We start from the raw sequence: 20,467 nt of genomic DNA, 5'->3' as shown, positions 1-20,467 counted from the left end.
ACACTCAACCAACTGAGCCACCCAGGCGCCCCAACACACTCAGTTTTAAATGGCTAATAAATATGTGAAATGATGACTAATAATAGCAAATCCAAATAAAATCAGGCCATGTTTAACCAATTGGCTGATGATAAAAGAAAAGATAACTCAGAAATTTCGGCATAGAGGAAAAAAAATGATCAACGTGACAACATGAAAACTACAAACTTCTGTATGAAAAAATACCCCCAAGTAGAAAGACAAACCACAGCTGGGGGAACTGGTAGAAGGTGATGGACAGAGGGATGCAAACCTGCATGAGCTTGACCACAGTCACTGGGAGGGACCACACAGGTCTTGGGCACAAACAAGTGGTGCTCACCCCAAAGGAGCAGGGGGAGAGGTTCCCTTCTGTTTTACAGCTCATGAAAAAGCTGAAGTCCCAGGCAGGGCGAAGGGGGACAGCAGGCAGAAGCACACCTGTAACCTGGTGAAGCCCACCAGGAGGGAAGGCCTGCTAGCAGCATGGGTGAAGGTGTGAAGGGCACCTACCCCTGCACCTGGGTTCTCTACCTGTAGGAAACACCCCTGACAGGTGTATATAACATGCAAGACGCATTATGACAGTAATAAGATGCACGTCAAAGGTTTTCACTGCAGCATTTCATGATGATGACAAAAAGAGACTAGGGAGATGCTCATGAGTCATGCAAAGATAAACTACATCACATCCATTCAAGGGAATCAAGCCCCGGCTGCGAACAGAGATGCCTCATGAAGAGTGAAACAGTAACAAGCAAGCACACCCATGCCTACACACATACACTTGCACACACACGCCCATTCACCCTCGTACTTTTCCTCACTTTTCCACCCCGTATGTATGTATGTATGTATATTCTCAAAACCAAGTCCCAAGGCCACCGAGCGCCTGCTGACGACCAAGCCTCTGCTGCCCTCTGGTGGCCTTTCCAGTCCCTGCAAGCATGAAGTCCCCCACCCCCCCAACTACTACCCCCAATGCCGCTCACAAGAGTTGTCTGGACCTGAAACGCCCCCCTAACAGCCTGCTCTGTGGATACAGGAAGTACATTTAGTGCATTATCACCTGCTCAGGAAGTGTAAAACCACTCACACACTTCAAGTCTTATTTCCACAACTGGGCTATGGTTTCTGAGAACTTTGGAGCCTTTGCTGGATTTCAGGGAAGCTCAAGGTGTAAACCAGAGGAAAGGGGATGTTTAATCAAGGCCCAAGGAGAGGTCAATGGCTTTCCCTAATGACCTGGCCTTACCTTCTCCTCCTTGAATATCCTTCCTCTGTGATGTCCTTAACGGGACCCACTGATACCCTGGGGCTCCAAGAACCCTATTTGAAAACCGCTGCCCTAGACAGTTGGCTGATGCATTTTGTAATACTTGTGTCATCACTTCTAAGACAGTCACAGGATGCAGTATGTCAACAGCCCCACCAAGGGGCACAAGAACCATGTTCCCTTTCCTTCTTTCCAGTAGATAAGAAAGAATGCACTAGAGAGACAGGACTAACATATGGTTCTAAATGGCCCTGATGTTTGCAACTGTGAACAAGAGGATTTCCACTAAGGCCCATGCCAGGTCTTACGTTTTTCCAGGGGACTCCTTCAGCCAGAAGATGTCATCACTTGTAATTCCATATTCCAAGGCACCTTCGATCTACCCAGGAAAAAAAGGATCAGTGTGAGAAGAGCATCACCTAGCCTATTCCTAGAGACTTCCCCCAAAGAGGATGACCATTTTGTAGATGCAACTCAACCAGAACCACCCCGGCTCACACATGGGTGCACTTCCTTGCTCCACAGACTTTTCTTCAGGTTTAGCCTCTAGGGACAGGTGACCAGGCTATATCTGACTCAGTGTGCCATCCACTACTGGGCAAAGCACCCCAGCACACCTTGGCTGTATGAGGTGGCTGGGGAGCTGGGGTATGGCTCTCCCTGCTCTCCAGGGCCTTCCCCTTGATCCAGACCCGGGCTGAGAGGAGGGCAGGTGAGGAGCAGAGTGAGTCAGGGCATGAAGGGACAGGCTGGCTCCAAAGGCACAAGGCTGAAGGCTGGATGCTATTGGGCACTCTTGAGGAGCCTGGGAATTGTACAGACTCTCCTGAATCCCAGAGGAGCCCAAGAGGGACTGCCAAGCAGACTGGGGAGACACAAGGACCAGCGTCCTCTCAGCAGCCCATGAGAGTAAGAAGAGTAAGATGTGCTGGTGGAGAGGAAGCAGACTGCAAACAGTTTATGATTCCAATCGGCAATAAAAATAAAGTCAGGAATTTCTCGGGGTTGTGCAAAGAAAACTGAAAGGTCTGGAAATCAAAGGGCCTAAAACATAAGCAAGTCTTGGCAGGCACCCAGGGAGGGTGTGGTGGAGGTGGGTGATGGGAGGGTGGAGTGGCCACTGAGCTGACTCCCCCTGCACCGGACAGCTCCTGCTCTATCCTCCTCTGAGCGAATGGAGACATGGTGGCTGCCCAGCTGAGGTCCAGCATGGTGGGCCCAGGCCTGTTGCCTCTGCAGGGCACCCTGGCACATATGAAGGTTTGCCTGAGATGACTGCCCAGCTCCTGGGAGCTGACTGTGGCCTTCAGGGGCTTTAAGCAGAACCAATGTGGGCTTGGCTGATGGGTGTGGGGGTCACTAAGGGTCACCCACCTTTCCCGTCTGTTGTAGCTACCTTGTACAATAGCACCCTGCCACCCTACAGAGCCACATAATCTGCCCGAGGGCCACCTCTGTGCACAAGCCACCTGTCCCCTCTGGAGGCTGCTCTTGAGGGCCTGACAGCTGGAAGGGAGGCATGGTAGCCTCTGAGGACTGGAGGTGTACATTTCCCTCTGTGCCCCCTCTGTTCCCCATTTCCAGAGAAAGCATAGAACTAAAAGTAGAGGCTTAGGATTTAAGCATCTGAGGAGAAACAGAACCACTCCCTTGTTCCTCCTCCATCTGTGCTCTGTCCTAACTAGGAGGCAGAAGCAGCCTCCATGCCCGGGAAATCCACTGGCCTCATTAACTTCACCACAGCCCATGTGGAGGCTCAGGGCTTGTGCCACCTGGTTCCCAGGTTCCCCTGTGAGACCCATGTGGTTGTGACCTCAGCCAAACCGCTTCCTGCTTCCCATCCCCCTCTCCACTAGCTCCACCTTCCTTGTGGGGGTGAAGGCAGAGAAGCACCCTCAAGTAAGACGGGGCCAGGAGGGGATGCTGGCAAAAAATGGTGGACTGAGGACCTCCCAAAGTTCACCCCTCCATAAAAACAGCCAGAACTTGGGGCGCCTGGGTGGCTCAGTCGGTTAAGCGGCCGACTTCGGCTCAGGTCATGATCTCGTGGTCCGTGAGTTCGAGCCCCGCATCAGGCTCTGTGCGGGCTCTGTGCTGACAGCTCAGAGCCTCGAGCCTGTTTCGGATTCTGTGTCTCCCTTCCTCTGACCCTCCCCCGCTCATGCTCTGTCTCTCTCTGTCTCAAAAATAAACGTTAAAAAAAAAAATTTAAAAAAAAACCAGCCAGAACTAAAAAAAAATAAATTAATATTAAAAAAAAAGAGTAAAATTCAACTTTTTGAGAACCATTGAAATTAACCAAAGGCTTGTGGCAACATAGGGGACTTTAAAAAAAAAAAATTTTTTAACATTTATTTATTTCGAGACAATGCGAGAGACGGAGTGCAAGCAGCAGAGGGGCAGACAGAGGGAGACACAGAATCCGAAGCAGGCTCCAGACTCTGAGCTATCAGCCCAGAGCCCAATGCGGGGCTCGAACTCACGAACCGTGAGATCATGACCTGATCTGAAGTCGGACGCTTAACCGACTGACCCACTCAGGCCCCAACACAGGGAACATTTAGTCAAGAAAAATGGATGAGACTTGGTAAGAACAGTGAGTTTGGTGGAGTTTTAACTGACGCTAGCCCCATCTCTCAGCTCAGCAGCAACCCTGAGAAATGAAGAGTGACTTTAAAAACGTACTGGAGAGCAGAACAGAGCCAGAGGCCTTCCAAAGCTCCTTCCCAGAGTCATGGTTGGACCTGGCTGGGGCTTCCCCAGAAGACCCCACTCAAGAGGCTTATCTTCCACCTCTCTTGACCTTGCCCAGGGTCGAAAGCTCTCTCTGAGGAGGATCTTCCCAGTGATGTAATGGCACAGCTGCCTGAGGTGATGGATAACAGCTGAAGCAAACAACATACTACCCAAAAGTTTAAAAGGAAAAGCCAAGGAATGAGACGTCCATTAGAGCTTTGAAAAGGTCCCACGTATTCCTGGGGACCTAGAAGGCCAGGTGTAGGCACTGGGCTGTGCACACACCAAAGGCCTGAGACAGCCTGAACTCTCACCTCTGGCTGGCCTTGAGGCCCAGCACAAGTAGGTAGTGAGGGCTAAGGCAGAGTTTCTGGTACCTGGCTAAATGTCAAAAGCGTGCCCCCAAATGCCTACAAACCCCTCAGCAAAGACTGTGTGTTTTCTCCAGGTGTTTAAGGAAACCTCTGTCTAGTTACTAGCTGACCACTAAGCTAACTGAGCAGAGACGTTAGTGGCCTCCCATGACAAAGAATATAGATTTTACAAAATCAGTTCAGAAAACCACCTGACAAACAATAGCAATAAACAAAATCCTACAGTGGAGAGAGATTCTGACTTCCAGAGTTAACACATTATTATATTTGAAATATTCATTTTTCAATAAAAAAATTACAAAATGTGAAGAAACAAGAAAGTATAGTATGACCTTTACATGTTATTGGTGGGTGAATGTAAAATGGTGTAGCTGCTTTGGAAAACAGTCTGGTGGTTCCTCAAAAAGTAAAAACTGACCATCGACTCCATTCCTAGGTATATAGCCAAGAGAAGTGAAAACTTAAGTTCACAGAAAAACTTGTACCTAAATGTTCACAGCAGCATTATTCACAACAACTCAAAGTGGAAACAATTCAGATGTCCATCAGTGGACAAGTGGATAAACAAAATATGTCTACCCACACAATGGATCATTACTCAGGCATAAAGAGAAATGAAGTTTTAACACATGCTACAATGTGGAATCTTGGAAACATTCTGCTGAGTGCAGGAAGCAGGTCACAAAGGCCACATGTCTGATTCCATTTATGTGAAATGTCCAGAGTGGGCAAATCCATAGGGACAGAAAGCAGACTAGTGGTTGCCAGGGGTTGGAGAGGCAGGGAATGGGCAGTGACTGCTAATGGTACAAGGTTTCATTTTGGGGGTGAAAATGTTCTGGAATTAGGTAGTGGAGACTGACGGCTGCACAACTGTGAATATACTAAAACTCCCTGAATCGTACCCTTTAAAAGGGTACATTTTATGGTGTATAAATTTTATGTCAATTAAAAGCAAGATTTGGGGTAGGGGAAGGAAGAAAAGGCTAAAGTCCTGGATGTTCCAACATTTTGAGGCTGAAGAGAAAAGGAAGAATCAGCAAAGCAAGATAAAGAAGACCAGGTGCGGTGGTGTCTCAGAGCCACCGGAAGAGTGAAGTGACAGTTGTTCTTAGGATTCAGCAGTACTGGGTCCCTGCTGACCTGCTCCTGTAGAATGGACATGAGAAAGAATTAGAAACAGGGATGCCTGGGTGGCTTAGTCGGTTCAGTTGATTAAGCGTCTGACTCTTGGTTTCAGCTCAGGTCATGATCTCGCAGTTCACGGGTTCAAGCCCTCCATCAGGCTCTGCAATGGCAGCACGGAGGCTGCTTGGGATTCTCTCTCCCTCTCTCTCTCTGCCCCTCCTCTGCTCACGTGTGTGCACACCCTCTCTCCCTCTCAAAACAAATAAACTTTAAAACTGAAAAAAAAAAAAAAGAAAGAAAGAAAGAAAAAGTGACCACAGTGAATATAGAAAAACTAATTTCTTTAAGAAAAGAAAGAATGGGGATGCTGCTGGTGTGGAAAGCATGAGCTGAGAGACCATGAACGTGCCCAGGGTGGCAGGGAAGGCTGTGTGCTGGGGACACTCACGTGGGTGGGGTACCTTGGCCGCCCTCCAGTAGCAATGACGATATGCTCCGCGGAAAGCAAAGTCTGAGAAGAAATCAAGGAAGTTGTGGTCACACAGATGTACTGTGGCACACAGATGCAGAGGGCTCGACTGCCCACAGGTACCCCTGGCAGAGACCCACACTTTCTAATTACAGTTGCTGCCCTGCAGTGTGGACCCTCCAGCCAGGAGCTCAGAGGTCCCTTGGAGCTGGGAGCCTGTCAAGGGTACTCAAGCCAGGAGGGGGTGCAACAGAAGAGGGCAGGGAGACATTGTAACTCCAAACACCACCCCCCCACCCCCAGTTTACAGAGCACCCTACAGGTGTCTCGTCTCCTCCAATCCCCACAAAATTCTGCAAGGGTGTGACCACCCACCCTATCGCCCAGCACAGCAGGCAGCCTAGCACAACATGCATCTCAGTGGTCTGTTTCATTGTTTATGGAGAGTGACAACCAGCCTCAGAGAGATCTGCTATCAATTCCAGCAGCACTTATTACTGCGAACATCACTGGGGTTGAATGAAGCTGGAGTCGGCACCCCAGGTCTTTGGAAGGGTCAGGACTGCCTGAGAGGAGCCACTCAGGAGAGCTGGGCACTCACCTCTTTCCCACCTTTAGTGACACCGCAAATCGTGTGCTCATTGACAAAGCTGGCCTTGATGTTAAAGTACTTGACTTTTCTGCAAAATAAAAATAAGATTGTCAAATATTTCCTCCGTAAGTTAAGTGTCACTTATGGGATTAAACAGGGAGCAGATGGGTAAAAGCCTAGCTCGGACCCACAGCCCCCTGCCCACAGCTCAGGTGGGGCAGACAGCACTGGGAAGCATGAAGGGGGAGAAGGGTAGCTGTCGTCTCCCCAAGGGTCCCCTGGACCATAGATCCCTGGAACTGCTGGACAGAAGCCAGCATGGTTCTGAGAGCCCAAGTAGAGCCCTGGTGTGTGTGATGACAGAAGTGGCTGAGCCTCCCTAGGGTCCATCCTTGTCACCTGGGCACTTTCCGGCAGGGAACAGAGGCCCCCATGTGCACCCAGTTATCCCCGCCATCCAAATGACCAACCTCCTGCTGACAAGGAAGGGTGCCCACTAGAAAGACATTACTCTTACACTCTTACATCCCTCTAGGGGATAGTGAGGCTGGAAAACAAGTCTGATGAGGACATAAGGGTGGTCAGGTGCATGGTGTGTAGAAATGATCCACATCTTCTAATAATGAAGGCCACCCTGTAGTGGTGGGTTCTTGGCACATTTGGGAAGGCTTTATCACCTCCTGGACTTTATGTCCTCCCCACAATCAAGCCCCATGCCTCCATATGCTGCCTGAGCTGTAAGAAGCAAGTCCTCACTCACCCCCACAGCTCAGCAATAGCCATAGGATACAGACAGAAGTTCTGCACCGGCTTCCATCTGTGGGCACCTCTAGAGCTGCCCTGGGGTCAGGCCTGTTTGGCACTTGCCTGGTTGCTGCCCAGGGCCAGCAGGATGGATGGCAGAGCCCTATGCTTCCAGCAAACTGCACTGGGGGATACTGAGCCCCACACAGAGGAAAAACAACAGGATACAGCTCAGCTCCCTGGTGGGGGGGATCACTGGGGATGCCCAGGATGGGCAGGTGGGCCAGCTTCTCCAGCTCAGGTGTCTTGGGTTTCATGGGTACAAAATAGCTGCCTACTGTACAGGCCCAGGAAGACTCCTTGGAGCCAAGCAAATAGAGCTCAGATGAGAGCCACCAGACCTCTGAGGGAACACTGTCCCCTCCATGACCTGCATGGGCACAGGGAAGAGCTACAGGGCCAGGAGCAAAGCCTAGCCAGAGTCAAGTGCAGTTTGGGGCACCTCTCCGTCTGGTAGTGGCTCCTCAGGGAGGATCCTTTGGTGGAAGAAATCTCGGCATCTTGGTTGGGGGACCCCAAAGGGTTGATGGGACTTTGTCCCAGGCTAGAATGATCATGTTGGACATATGCTTCAGCACGCAACAGCAGGTGCCTTCATGTACGCCTAGAGAGCCAGGAGGTGGGTGGTAAGGTGTGGGGTTCAGGGTGTGGGAGCCTTGGAGATGAGAGGTGAGTTGTGGACTTCACAGAGTGGGGCCTGGGAAACATGGGGCTCATGGGGCTCCTTCCACATAACAGCGGTCCACCCTGACAGGAGAAAGGTCACCTGCCTCGAGGAAGGTGCTGGCGTCTGGGATGGCCCTCTCTATGCTCCCACACTCTGGCCATTGTTCTCCCTAGCCCCAGCTCCGAGCATGCCTCCTCCTTGGTGCAGCCCTGGGCTCCAGCTATCCTGCCAACATGCCCCCCACTCCCTGCTACTCCACGTTCTGCAGGTGCCAGCTTGCAGGGTGGCCTTCTGCTCACAGGGCACTCACCCCATCTGCTTCTCGTGTGTGCACCCCCACCCCATGGGCAGGGACTTCTCATCTTATCACTGCTGAGCCTTTGAGGAGTTAAGTGCTTGACAAGGTATGAAATGACCCAGAGAGGGCCGGGAGGGCCTGAGGAGGCCTCAGTACCTATCCTGAAGCTGGACCCGGTGCCCCCAGTTCAGGGATTTCACATAATTCTGAACAGCTTCTGCCATTTTCCTCCTATTAACACACAACAAGAGACGTTAAAAACCACAACAGAAGCAATAACTATAGAGTCCCACAACAGACGATCAGATGCAAATAGTGGGTTAGCAGAAATACTAAGAAACAAAGTGATTCTAAAGGTGGGAAATGTGACATCTATCCCCACGGCCACTGTCTCTGTCCTGGGTTTGGGGCTGTGGGACTTTGGACTCAGGAAAAACAGGGGCTTTGGGCCACAGCCACCAGGACACAGCAGTGGCCCTGAGTCTAGGTCATCTGAGAACCACAGAGGGGCCTATGTGCAGCTCAGAGCAGACCAGGTGCCACCTGTGGAACCTGAATCAGTTTCTCACCCTGCACCAGTGGTATTTGGGGCCAGATCAACCTTTGTGAGGGTGTCCTGTGCACCATAGGGCCTTTAGCAGCACCCCATAGGTGCAGCAGCACCCCCCCCCACCAGTGGTGATAACCAAAAATGTCTCTAGACTTTGCCAAATGTCAAGGGGTGGGGCACAGATCTGTTCCCAGTGAGGGCCCCTCTCTGATAGCACGCTTCCGTGAGGGTTAATGGAGCAGTCAACCTCCCCCATGAGCAGCGGACAAGCACTGGGAGTGGGCAGGGCTCCTCACCAGTCATGCAGGACCGGCTGGGCCACATCCCAGCCGTAGTGGGGAGCGTCACGGATCATACCCCCCAGCAGCGCTGCCTGGTGTATCAGCTTCTTGGGGATGCAGCCAACGTTCACACACGTGCCGCCTAGGCCCCACCTGGTGCCTGGCATGTTGGGAAGAGCATGTTTAGATTTGTATTCAGGGGACTAGAAGTCTCTCCTGTTCTACAGTTGTGTAGGATTCCTTGAAGTCATTGTTTGCAACTCAGACACGCTCCAGGTGAACACTGCCCTGTGAATTTACTCTCTATGATTATAGTCAGATTCATTTTTAAATAAGAACGAGGAACTTTACATTAATGGTGACTTACTGGAGAAACAGGACCTGTGCCAGAGATGCCAACTAGCAGTGGGTGACTGGCTCTAGGCTCAGCCACCCTCCGTGCATGAACCAGGCACCCTTCCTCCCTCTTCCCCAGGACACACGGCTCCCATCCAGGGCTACCTACCTCGGGGGGAAGGCTCCACATAGTCTACCACGGCCACCTTCATTCCCAGCTGAGCGGCTGGAAAGACAAAAAGAGCGAGCAGATGGGCAGCTGCTTCGGGGCTGGGGCTGGGGACCCTAGGGGCCCATGACCACCAGAAAACGGCAGGGAAAGACCAGGACCAGCAACTTCCCACCAGCTCCACACCCAGATCTCCCCACCTGTCAGCTGCCACACAGCTGTGCTGCCCATAAATGGGAACCCTCGGGCCTCTTCTTGACTGCAGCCTTCACACCACCCACCCTAGTGCCAGGACCCAGTGGGATGCCCACCCTTCCTCATATGCCCACCACAGCCCTCCCTTGTCTTCTGCCGCACCTGGCTCCAGGCCCAGACATTCAGCATGAGCCTGGTGCCCACCCAGAGCATACTTACACGCATCACAGGAGTATCCACCTCCTGGGAGAGGCCCCAGACTTGGAGCTTCCCCTGGCTCTCTCCCCAGACCTACCCAGTAGACTCATTCATCTCCTCTCTTCTCCACTGGACACCATGGGAGGCTTCTACCCAAGGTCTACCCTTGTGGCTATTTGCTACCTCATTCTCAGGGTGAGAAAATGGAAGGTCAAATGGCAGGTCCGGGATCAGCCAGGCCCCAAAGTGGGAGGGAGACCTGGGCTCCAACTGCACCTTCTGTCTGGAGTCTCCTGGCTTTCCCCACTGGCTGTGAGCAGATTCATCCCAGGGCCACCAATCCTAGGTTCTGACCCTGTTACCAATTAGCCAGGGATAATTGAAGGGCTTCCCCTTGGCTTACTTGGGGAATTGCATCGCCAGCCTGGGCATTGGACTTGACTGAGGGCATGCCCGACTTAAACATCGTGACTCATGAGTGTTTCACATACTACAGAATGTACTCAATTCATGGCTATCAACCAAGATCAGAACAAAGTTTTAGAAGCCTTCATGTAAAAAACCCATTTTGCTCAACTGATCAGTGATGCGATCGCAGTGCTTGTTTTAAAAACAAGGGGGACTCTTTGCCTGCTTCAGATTCTGTGTCTCCCTCTCTCTCTGCCCCTTCCCTTCTTGTGCTCTGTTTCTCTCTCAAAAATAACTAAACATTAAAAAAAAAATTAAAAACAAGGGGGACTCTTCAAACATGCCTACGTCTGTCTCCCCCATCTGACACAATGGAGCAACAGGGACCGGATGTACCCTCCCATCCAAGACAACCAAAACTCCAGACGGAATACATAAAATAAGGGTTTCAAGAAACCAAACATTACTCTTCTAAGAAGAGTGATTCTTGGAAGATAGGAAACAAACGAGGTGAGCCTCACAGTTGGAGAGTCTTCAGGATGCAGCACAGGCAGAGCCCACCAGATTCAACGGCTGAGGAGAGAGGCTGGGAGCCTGGGGAGACTGAGGCAGCCAGAGCTTCCGGGACAGAGAACCAGAGAGCAGAGAGCTGCACAGAACCCCAGACATCTGATCAGTGCATGTGTGTGAGGAATTTACCTGAGGCCAGGAAAGAATCATCCAGAAAGACCAGAGGAGACAGTGATCATGCAGGGCTGGGAATACTGCCTGTTCCCAGAAGGTAAACTGGACAAAACACATGATTCCTGGGGAGCTGTGAAAAGTATTAAGGTCAGATCCCAGTCACTGGAAATGATTGGGCACAGCTCTGGACCTGCCTAATAAATTTAAAAAAAAATTTTTTTTTAAATTTTTTTAAATGTTTCATTTATTTGAGAGAGAGAGACTGAATGGGGGAAGGGCAGACAGAGAGGGAGATACAGAATCCAAAGCAGGCTCCAGGATCTGAGCTGTCAGCACAGAGCCTGACACGGGGCTCGAACTCACAGACCGTGAGATCATGACCTGAGCCTAAGTCAGAAGCTTAACCGACTAAGCCACCTAAAATTTTTTTAATGTTTATTTATTTATTTTTGAGAGAGAGAGAAAGAGCACAAGCAGGGGAAGGGTCAGAGAGAGAGGGAGACACAGAATCCAAAGCAGGCTCCAGGCTCAGCACTGTCAGCTCAGAGTCCGATGCGGGTCTTGAACTCACAAACTGCAAGATCATGACCTGAGCTGAAGTCGGACGCTTAACTGACTGAGCCACCCAGGTGTCCCTCGCCTAATAAATCTTAAGTGGAAGATGCAAAGGAATCAAACTCCAGAACATGCTCAAAACTGTATCTAGGAATCTAAAAATATCTAGAAGCCAGCAAGGGAAATTCAATAGAAAACCATCAGGCATGCAAAGGAGCAGGAAAATACAAGCCGTAAGAGAGAAAAGATCAGTTAATGGAAACCGACCAAAAACTGACACAGTTGTCAGAATTAGAAAAAAAGTAAAATGAGTACTGTAACTGTATTCCCCATGTTCAAAAAGTTAAGGAGCAACACGGAAGATATGCAAAAGGACCCAGGTCGGATTTATAGAGATGAAGATTACAATAAAAGAGATAAAAAATATATTGGGTGGGATTAATGGTAGATTAGACTTTGCAGACTCTTTTATTAGTGAACTTGGAAACACAGGAATAGAAACTCTCCAAAGTGAAGAGAGCACCCAGGAGCTGAGGGGCAACTTTGAACAGCCTAATATATGTGTGATTAAAGTCTCCCATAGTGAAGGAGAGGAGGAAGAACAGGAAAATTACCTGGAGAAATAATGATTGAAAATTCTCACAACTTGATGAGAATTATAAATCCATGGACCCAAGAAGCTAAGTGAAGTCTAGCAGAAAAATAATTGAGAACTACACCAGGGCACACCCTCATTAAATTGCTAAAAACCAATGAAAAGAGAAAATCCTGAAAACCACCAGAGGAAAAAAGACACACAATGAAAGAACACAGAGATAAAGAGGCAGCAGATGACATCAGAAACAATACAAGTGAGGGCTGCTGGGTGGCTCAGTTGGTTGAGTGTCCCACTCTTGATTTGGCTCAGGTCATGATCCCAGGGTCATGGGATTGAGCACTGTGTCAGGCTGAGCATGGGGCCTGTTTGTGTTTGTGTCCTCTCTCTCTCTCTCTCTCTCTCTCTCTCTCTAATAACAAAAAAAAGAAATAATGCAAGTGAGAAGCCAGAAGGACAATGTCTCTAAAGTACTAAAAGAAAAAACAAACAAACACTCTATCTTCCTTGAATTCTCCACCCAGAGAAAATATCTTTAAAAACTAAAGGCAAGATAAAGATGTCTTCAGATATACAAAAGCTTGAAGAATTAATTACTCTTAGAGCCACATCACAAGAAATGTTCACTGACATCCTTAGGGTAGAAGCAAAATGATGGCAGATGGAAACTCGGATCTGTACAAAGGAAAGAGTACACCAGAAATGGTGACTACACGGGCAGATCTGTAAGATTTTTTCCTCATTAGTTTAATCTTTTTTGAAGGTAATGGTTTAAACAAAAACATAGCAATGTGTTATGGGGCTTATAACATGTAAAAGTAAAACATATGACCACATAGGATAAAGGCTCGGGAGGGAGTAAGGGAAGCATGTTACCATACTAAGGTTTTCGTACTACATGTGAAGTGGGACAATATCACTTGCAGGCAGACTGTGACAAGTTCAAGGTGTCTACTGCAAACCCCAAAGCAGCTACCTCGCACCCTATGTATACATGAACTCAAAATGGACCAAAGGCCTAAGTGTCAGAGCTGAAAATGTACAAGTCTTAGAGGAAAACACAGGCATACACCTTTGTGAGCTTGGGTAAGACCACTGTTTCTCAAATACCAAAAGCATAGCAACAAAATAAATAAGAAATAAACCGGACTTGCATCAAAATTTAAAATGTGCTGCAAGAAAGTGAAAAGATAATCCATGGAATGGAAAAAAGTATTGGCAAATCATATACCTGATAAGGGTCTAGTAACCAGAATATATTTATGTATGAATATGTAACATAGGAGGCACCTGGGTGGCTCAGTAGGTTCAGCGTCTGACTTTGGCTCAGGTCATAATCTCACAGTTCATGGATTCAAGCCCCACGTAAGGCTCTGTGCTGACAACTCAGACCCCAGAGCCTGCTATGGATTCTGTGCCTCCCTCTCTCTCTGCTCCTCCCCTGCTCATACTCTGTCTCTCAAAAATAAATAATAAACATTAAAAAATTTGTTTTAAGAATAAAATCTTTAAAAAAAAAGTGGGCAAAACTTGTGAATAGACATTTACTCATAGATATGCAAATAGACAATAAACACATGAAAAGATGATCCATGTCATTAATCGTTAGGAAAACACAGACGAACCACAAGGAGGTACCATTTGAGCACCTACTTAGGAGACTATAATAAAAAAGATAACACATGCTAGAGAGGATGTGGAGAAATCTGAACCTTCCTGCATCGCTGGTGGGAATATAAAATGATACAGCCACTTTGGACAATAGTCTGGCATTTCCTCAAAAGGTCAAACCACACAACTCCGCAATTCTACTCCTAGGTATCTACCCAAGAGACAGGAAAACAGATCCACACAAAAATATGCACACAAATGTTCGCAGTACCATTATTCACAAAAGCCAAAAAGGTAGAAACAACCCAAATGTCCAGCAATGGACAAGTGGATAATAAAATGTGATCTGTCCATGCAGTGGAATGGTATTTAGCCACTGAAAGGAATACGGCATTAGCATATGCTGTGTGGTGGATGAGTGCTGAAAACATTACGGTAAGTGGAAGATACAAAGACAAAAGACCACATATTTATATGAAATATCCAGAATAGGCAAATACACACAAACAGAAGGTGGATTAGTGGTTGCCTGGGGCTGAGGACTGGCTGCTAATGGATACAGAATAATTTTGGAGGGTGGTGAAAATTTCTATGATTGATACAGTGATAGTTGTAAAACTCTGTGAATATACTAAAAATTACTGAATTTTGCATTTTTGTGTTTTTTAAGTAGGCTTCCCACCCAACACAGAGTCCAAAGCAGGGCTTAAACTCATGACCCTGAGATCAAGGCCTGAGCCGAGATCAAGAGTCAGATGTTTAACTGACTGAGCCACCAAGGCGCCCCTGAATTATGCAATTTAAATGAATGAATAGTATGGTATATGACTTAATCTCAAAAAGCTGTTAGAAAACATATGAAACACTTCATGATAAATCTGATGAAAGATGTGGAGACCTGTGCGTTGAAGACTACGAAAGACTGTGGCAATAAATGAAAAAATACCTAAAGAAGAGATATACTACATGACCTACCTGTTCTACATTTATCTCAGAGAATTGAAAACATGCATCCACACCAAGACACAAACCCAAATGTTCACAGCAGCACCATTCACAATAGCCCCAAACTGCAAATACCCTAAATGTCCACCTATAGGTGACTGGCCCAACATCATGTGGTGCATGCAAACAACAGAATACTAATCAGTAATAAAAAGGAATGAACTCTAGATGCACACAGCATCACAGATCAGTCTCAAAATAATTATGCTATGTGAAAAAAAGCCAGAGAAGTAAGAATACATGCTGCATGATCTCATCTTGTATAACAAGATTTTAGAAAATGCAAACTAATCTGTAGTGAGAGAAAGCAGATCATTGGCTGTCTGGGGATGCAGCAGAGAGGGAGCAGCAGGAAGGGGTTCCCAAGGTTTGAGGAAACTTTGGGGTTTGTTATGAGCTGAGTCATGTCCCGTCAAAATTCATGTTGGAGCCCAAACCTCCAGAACTTTGGCATGTGACCTTATTTGAAGACAAGGTCTTTATAGAGGTTAGAATTGAGATCATAGGGTGGGCCCTACCTACTCCAATCTGACTGGTGTCCATATAAAAAGATGAGATTAGGACATAGACACACGGAGGAAAGACCATGTGAGGACACAGAGAAATGACAGCCATCTATAAGCCAAGGACAGAGGACTCAGAAGAAACAACCCTGCTGGCACCTTCATCTCAGACTTCCAGGCTCCAGTGAGGAAATACATTTCTGCTGCTTAAGCCATGCAGCCTGTGGTTCTTTGTGACGGCAACCCCGGCAAGCTAATACGGGGGGGACGGACATGTTCACTAGCTTGACTGCGGTACTTGGCTTCACAGGTGTGTATGTATGTCAAAGCATATCAAGTTGTCCACTGTAAATATGTATGGTTTAAGTCAATTATATTTCAGTAAAGCTATAGAAAAGCACAATCATCCACAGGGAGAGATGCCACTGTTGAGAAAGGCAAAGACAGACCTGGGAAGTGTTGTGGGTTAACAGAGATGTGCCTCTACAGATAAGACACTAGAGTGGACACGACATCCAGGGCTTTCTTCTGCTATAAGACACACCACTGGGACAACTGTCTGTATGCACTGTTTCTTGGGGTGGCTCTGTGGTTCAATGGGATGAGGACCTCGTGTCCCTCTGTGGGCCCCCATATCAGCTGGGAGACTTCCAAGGTTCCTGCCCTCCACTGCAGGCCAGCACCCTCCTCTGCCCCTCAGAGCAAGAGCAGTGGACAGCAAATTTCCTTTATGCCAACTGTGATTCTAAAACCCAGGATCTGATATCAGAGAGCTGTAATTAAATGGTCAGGGTGGCTGCTCAACTCTTCATGTTTTGGGCACCATTTCTCTCTTGTCTTCCCCTCTCCCGCATCCACATCTGCCTCACCTGCCTCCTTATCATTTAGACAGACAAGCAGACTGCCAGGCACTCCTAAAGCAGAGAGCAGAGCCCCCAGTGAAATGGTGGCCATCTGTTCCGCATCCAGATTAGTGGTAAACTGCAACACGAGGTCTCTGGATGCCTCTGGGTCCAGCCCTTTCATTCAACACATCTTTACTGAGCACCCCGGGGTGCCCAGACCCATCTGGTTAGACACGGACAGCAGAACAAACCATGATCTCTGTGGGACAGTGCCAGGGCTAAGAACGAGGACAGTGGAGCCGGGAGCAGGGACCAGATGTGTGTAGAAGGGGGTAATTCTACCCTTGGCAGCAAAGACTGAAGGAAGATGAGTGAGCCCCACAGCTAACCAGGCTGGTGAAGACCAGGCCAGACCAGGCCAGGCAGACAGCCAGGGTGAGGCGCAAGACCAGAAAGACCTTCGGGAAGCAGTGAGGCAGCCAGGGGCTGTAGCAGAAGAGTGAGCAAGGGTGTGGGTGGTGGGAGACATGTCAGATGGGTGGGGACAGCTCCCATGAGGCCTTGGGCTGCAGCCCAAGAGGGCAGGCTCAGACCTGGGTGTCATCCTGGCTGCTGGGAGTTGCACAGACAACTCGGGAGCGGCAGGGAGCAGGGCAAAATGATGAGGCTCTTGGGGTGACCCTGCAGGATGTAGGACCCCAGAGACCAGCAGGCCAGCTACAGAGATAATGCATTCTGTGCATGGCCACTCAGGGTGCATCTCCACCTAGCTACGAGAACAATGCAGCCCTCTCCAGGCATCCCTGAAAGCTTGGAGCCCCCGCCACACTGGCAGGATACAGGGCACTGGACACATACCTTCCTTGGCACAAGCCAAGCCGCCAGATCCCCCGCCAATCACCAGGAGATTGTAGTCCTGCCTCCCTGCTGGAGAAAGGAGAGGTGAGAAGAAGGGTCAGGACAAGTCTGGGATATGGATCCCATAAGATACCATGTGATTTCCAAAGGGCAAACAGCACTGCCCAGTTAAATGTGGTATGAGATCTGTTTTATAGGATTGGAGCCCCCATCCTGTGATGGTCTGGGGTGATAATGCATCACACATCGAGGCAGAAGGCAACAATGGTATCCATCATCAGCACAAATCCTGAAACCAAGCAATGCCAGGTGAGGTTGGTGAAAGGTGTGTAATTGCCTTTGCAACAACAATCAGGTCAAGAAGAAGTTGCTCTGAACTTCATGCTCCAGAACTGCTCTGCTCTGCTTCAGAACTGCTCTGAACTTACACGTCACCCAATATTCTAAGCCAGACATGGGATTAAAACACTCTTCTTGGGGGGCACCTGGGTGGCTCAGTCAGTTGAGCGTCCAACTTCAGCTTAGGTCATGATCTTGTGGTTTGTGAGTTCAAGCCCCACGTTGGGATCTGTGTTGTCAGCTTGTCAGCACAGAGCCCACTTTGGATCCTCTGTCTGCCTCTCTCTCTGCCCCTCCCCTGCTCACACTCTCTCAAAAATAAAAATTACCCCAAAAATTACAAAAACGAAAGACAAGAACACTTTTCTTGAGTGTGTCTTTCGGCTGTAACAGTCACCTTTTGTTCTGAGTGAGGAAAAATATAAAAAGCAATCCCTGCATCGGGCAGCACACCCTGGCCTCTCAAAGTGCCTAGTGCACTGTGGGCCTTGGGGGAGAAGTGACTCTAAAATGCCTTTTGGGCTTACCATGGCGTCACCTTGGAGGCAACACACAGCCCACTCCCACGCCCGGCACAGAGGGCCGCTCACATCTTTCCTGCCCTGCGGAAGACATTATCTGTCCCTCTTATGCAAACTGCTGGCATGGAAAGCAAGCAAGGGACAGTCAGAAGTGGGGGTCGTGGTGAGCAAAGGAGTGAGTCAGGGGTAGGTGAGAGTAGGTGTGTCCTTAGGTGTGGCCGGCTGGTCAAAGCTCTGACACAGGGCCCAAGATGGAGAGGCCCGGCACCAGGCACTGGCCTACTCCCTATAGAGAAAGGAAGAAATAACAGAAAATTATTAGTATGTTGAAAGGCAGAGGAGGTCAGACTGCTTTCAGAATGTCTAGAGCTGGCCACTGCTCCTGGGTGAAGCACAGGATCCTGTGATCAAATAAGGGTCTGCCACCCAAGGCCAGCGCAGCTGGTCACACTGGAACCTGAGAAGTGAAAACACTGCACCTACCTTTGTGGCCACCTTGACCTTTCTGGTGGGCAAGGCTGTAGAGAATACTCCTGAGGACCACATCCCTCAGGGACCCTGGCTTTGTAGATGTCCCACAGACAGGGGTCTAGAACCTATGCTTTGCAAGGACACAGGAGCTCAGTTGAGCCTAGAGGAGGCCCTGGCTTGCAGCTGGTGAAGTTAGGGGAGTCACCACCAGGAGCTTGTGTCCAGGTGCTTGGATGGTGCCCTGCTACCAGACTGTCCTGTGGGGACGCTCCACTGCACCCACCCCAAAGCCAGGCCCACCCCGGGTTCTGTCCAGCAGGTGGCATTTGAGGGCACCTGTAATGTGTGAGAGGGGCACATGGGATCGAAGGGAGCCACAACTTGGTTCAAACAGCCAGTCCACAGTGAACCTAACTCCAAATTCAACTCAAGGGCTCTAAAGAGGCCTAAACTTTGTCAGATATTCTGGTGGCTTTGATATGAGCCCAAAGAGCTGAGGACAGACTGCTGGCTGGAGACAAGCTACTGCTGGGCTGCGATGAGCACACGCCTGCTGGGCAGGGCAGCGTCTCTCCAGCTGCCCCGTGGTGAACAGGGGGAGGGGAAACACTAAGATTTTGCCCAGGAGAACACCCCTACCTTCCATTGCAGGTGCTGGTGCTGGTCCTTCCTGCTGACAGAACAGGTCCCTTCAAGCTCCTGGTGTCCCCAGCCCCACACTGTGTCCCCTTTGCCTGCTATCAGGCAGAGGGCAGGGCAACCAACTGGCTGTGTAGATTGCGGGCTTATCCTTGGTTTGCTCTCCCTGCCTGCTGTGCACACCCAGGAGCCTCTCAGTCTGATAAACCTGTGAAAGAGGTCAGCAGTGGAACTTTCTGTAAGTGTAGGAAATCTTCCTTTAAACATGTAGGGGGGTTGGGATACCCTGCCAGGGGGAAGGACCCTCAAGGGCCTGTAGGGCGGATGAGGTGGGTACTGCTCTGTGGGGGTTACCTGGAACACACCTGTGCACTCTGGTGCCCTGGACAGTCTCATAGCCTTCCTTTCCCCACTGCACGTTCAGGGCTCAGCCCCAGAAAGGTCTGTCTCCAATTTGTTCTGAGTCCATTGTCCTTTAATTTTCTGCTCCCCCTCTGAACCAGAGGCCTGGCCCCCAGCAAGTTTGACAAGGCTGAATGAATGGTGCACTGCTCTGGGAGGGCAAGCAGAGGCTTTCCTGTGTGTCCACAGGCACACTGACCACTTCAGGGGACCACCTTGGGAGTCCCTTTGTGACTATTCCCTGCATCGTGCATCCTTCCTGGTAACAGGTGTTAGGGGACAGGTGACAGCAGTGTCATTCTGGTTCCTGTTCAGGGGTGGCATGGGCCACCCCCAAGCCTGGGATGGGGCAGGTGCTTTCCTGCTCTCAGACAGAAAGCTGCAGTTGAGATGGAGGAGGAGGCTCAAAATTAGCTCTGGGCATCCTTGTTGGGGGTTGGCACTGTGCCCAGGTCCTGTCAGCTCCTCATCACTGCAGCTAAGCTCTAGCTTTGGGGCTTCCTTCCCCTTGCTGCCCAAGGGTCATGGAGGCAGAATCTTTTGTGTTGCCCAGGTAGAAACAAAACACTCCACTCCAAGGCCACCCCATTCTGCCCTAAGGCCAAGGTTACAGTGGCCAGAAGGGCCCTGGGCTCGTGGCAGCAGCAGCAGCAGCTCCTATTTATGCATCTTTTACTCTCACCAAGTGGGGTGAGGGCCCCACTGCACAGCTGCGTTTAATCCTCATGAACATCCCACCTTACTCATGCAGCAAGGAGTCTTTCAAAGATGGGGTATCCTGGCCAAAGTCCCAGGGGTCAGCAAAGCCACTCTAAGAGCAACTCCATCTCCCCACCTCCCAGGCCTCTGCAGGGCCACTTGATCCCCTAGGCTCCCTAAGGCCACACAACTTTGCCCATCTACACATGCTGTCAGCTTCATTCCACTGCTGGCAAGCACC

At 49.5% G+C, this 20,467-nt stretch overlaps 1 protein-coding gene across 7 annotated transcripts in view; it reads right to left on the bottom strand.

Moving 5' to 3' along the window:
* The window catches only part of TXNRD2 (thioredoxin reductase 2), a 51,328-nt gene that overhangs the window by 29,930 nt on the left and 931 nt on the right, over positions 1 to 20,467 (bottom strand). For 5 of the 7 annotated variants that reach the window (XM_043559372.1, XM_043559379.1, XM_043559375.1 and 2 more), the window contains exons 2-8: positions 17,156 to 17,224; positions 9,699 to 9,755; positions 9,209 to 9,353; positions 8,519 to 8,593; positions 6,603 to 6,681; positions 5,981 to 6,043; positions 1,603 to 1,673 (exon numbers count right to left, since the gene is read on the bottom strand). In XM_043559372.1, coding sequence (XP_043415307.1) covers positions 1,603 to 1,673; positions 5,981 to 6,043; positions 6,603 to 6,681; positions 8,519 to 8,593; positions 9,209 to 9,353; positions 9,699 to 9,755; positions 17,156 to 17,224 — 559 coding nt within the window. Of the gene's footprint in view, positions 1 to 1,602; positions 1,674 to 5,980; positions 6,044 to 6,602; positions 6,682 to 8,518; positions 8,594 to 9,208; positions 9,354 to 9,698; positions 9,756 to 17,155; positions 17,225 to 19,125; positions 19,333 to 20,467 lie in introns of those variants that run through there. The other 2 variants (XM_043559376.1, XM_043559374.1) reach the window with 2 other exon arrangements.

Source organism: Prionailurus bengalensis, chromosome D3 (assembly GCF_016509475.1).
Source record: "Prionailurus bengalensis isolate Pbe53 chromosome D3, Fcat_Pben_1.1_paternal_pri, whole genome shotgun sequence".
In the NCBI taxonomy this organism is placed as follows: domain Eukaryota; kingdom Metazoa; phylum Chordata; class Mammalia; order Carnivora; family Felidae; genus Prionailurus; species Prionailurus bengalensis.
The sequence above is the reverse complement of the archived record's forward strand: the minus strand, read 5'-3'. Positions and strand labels throughout refer to the sequence as shown.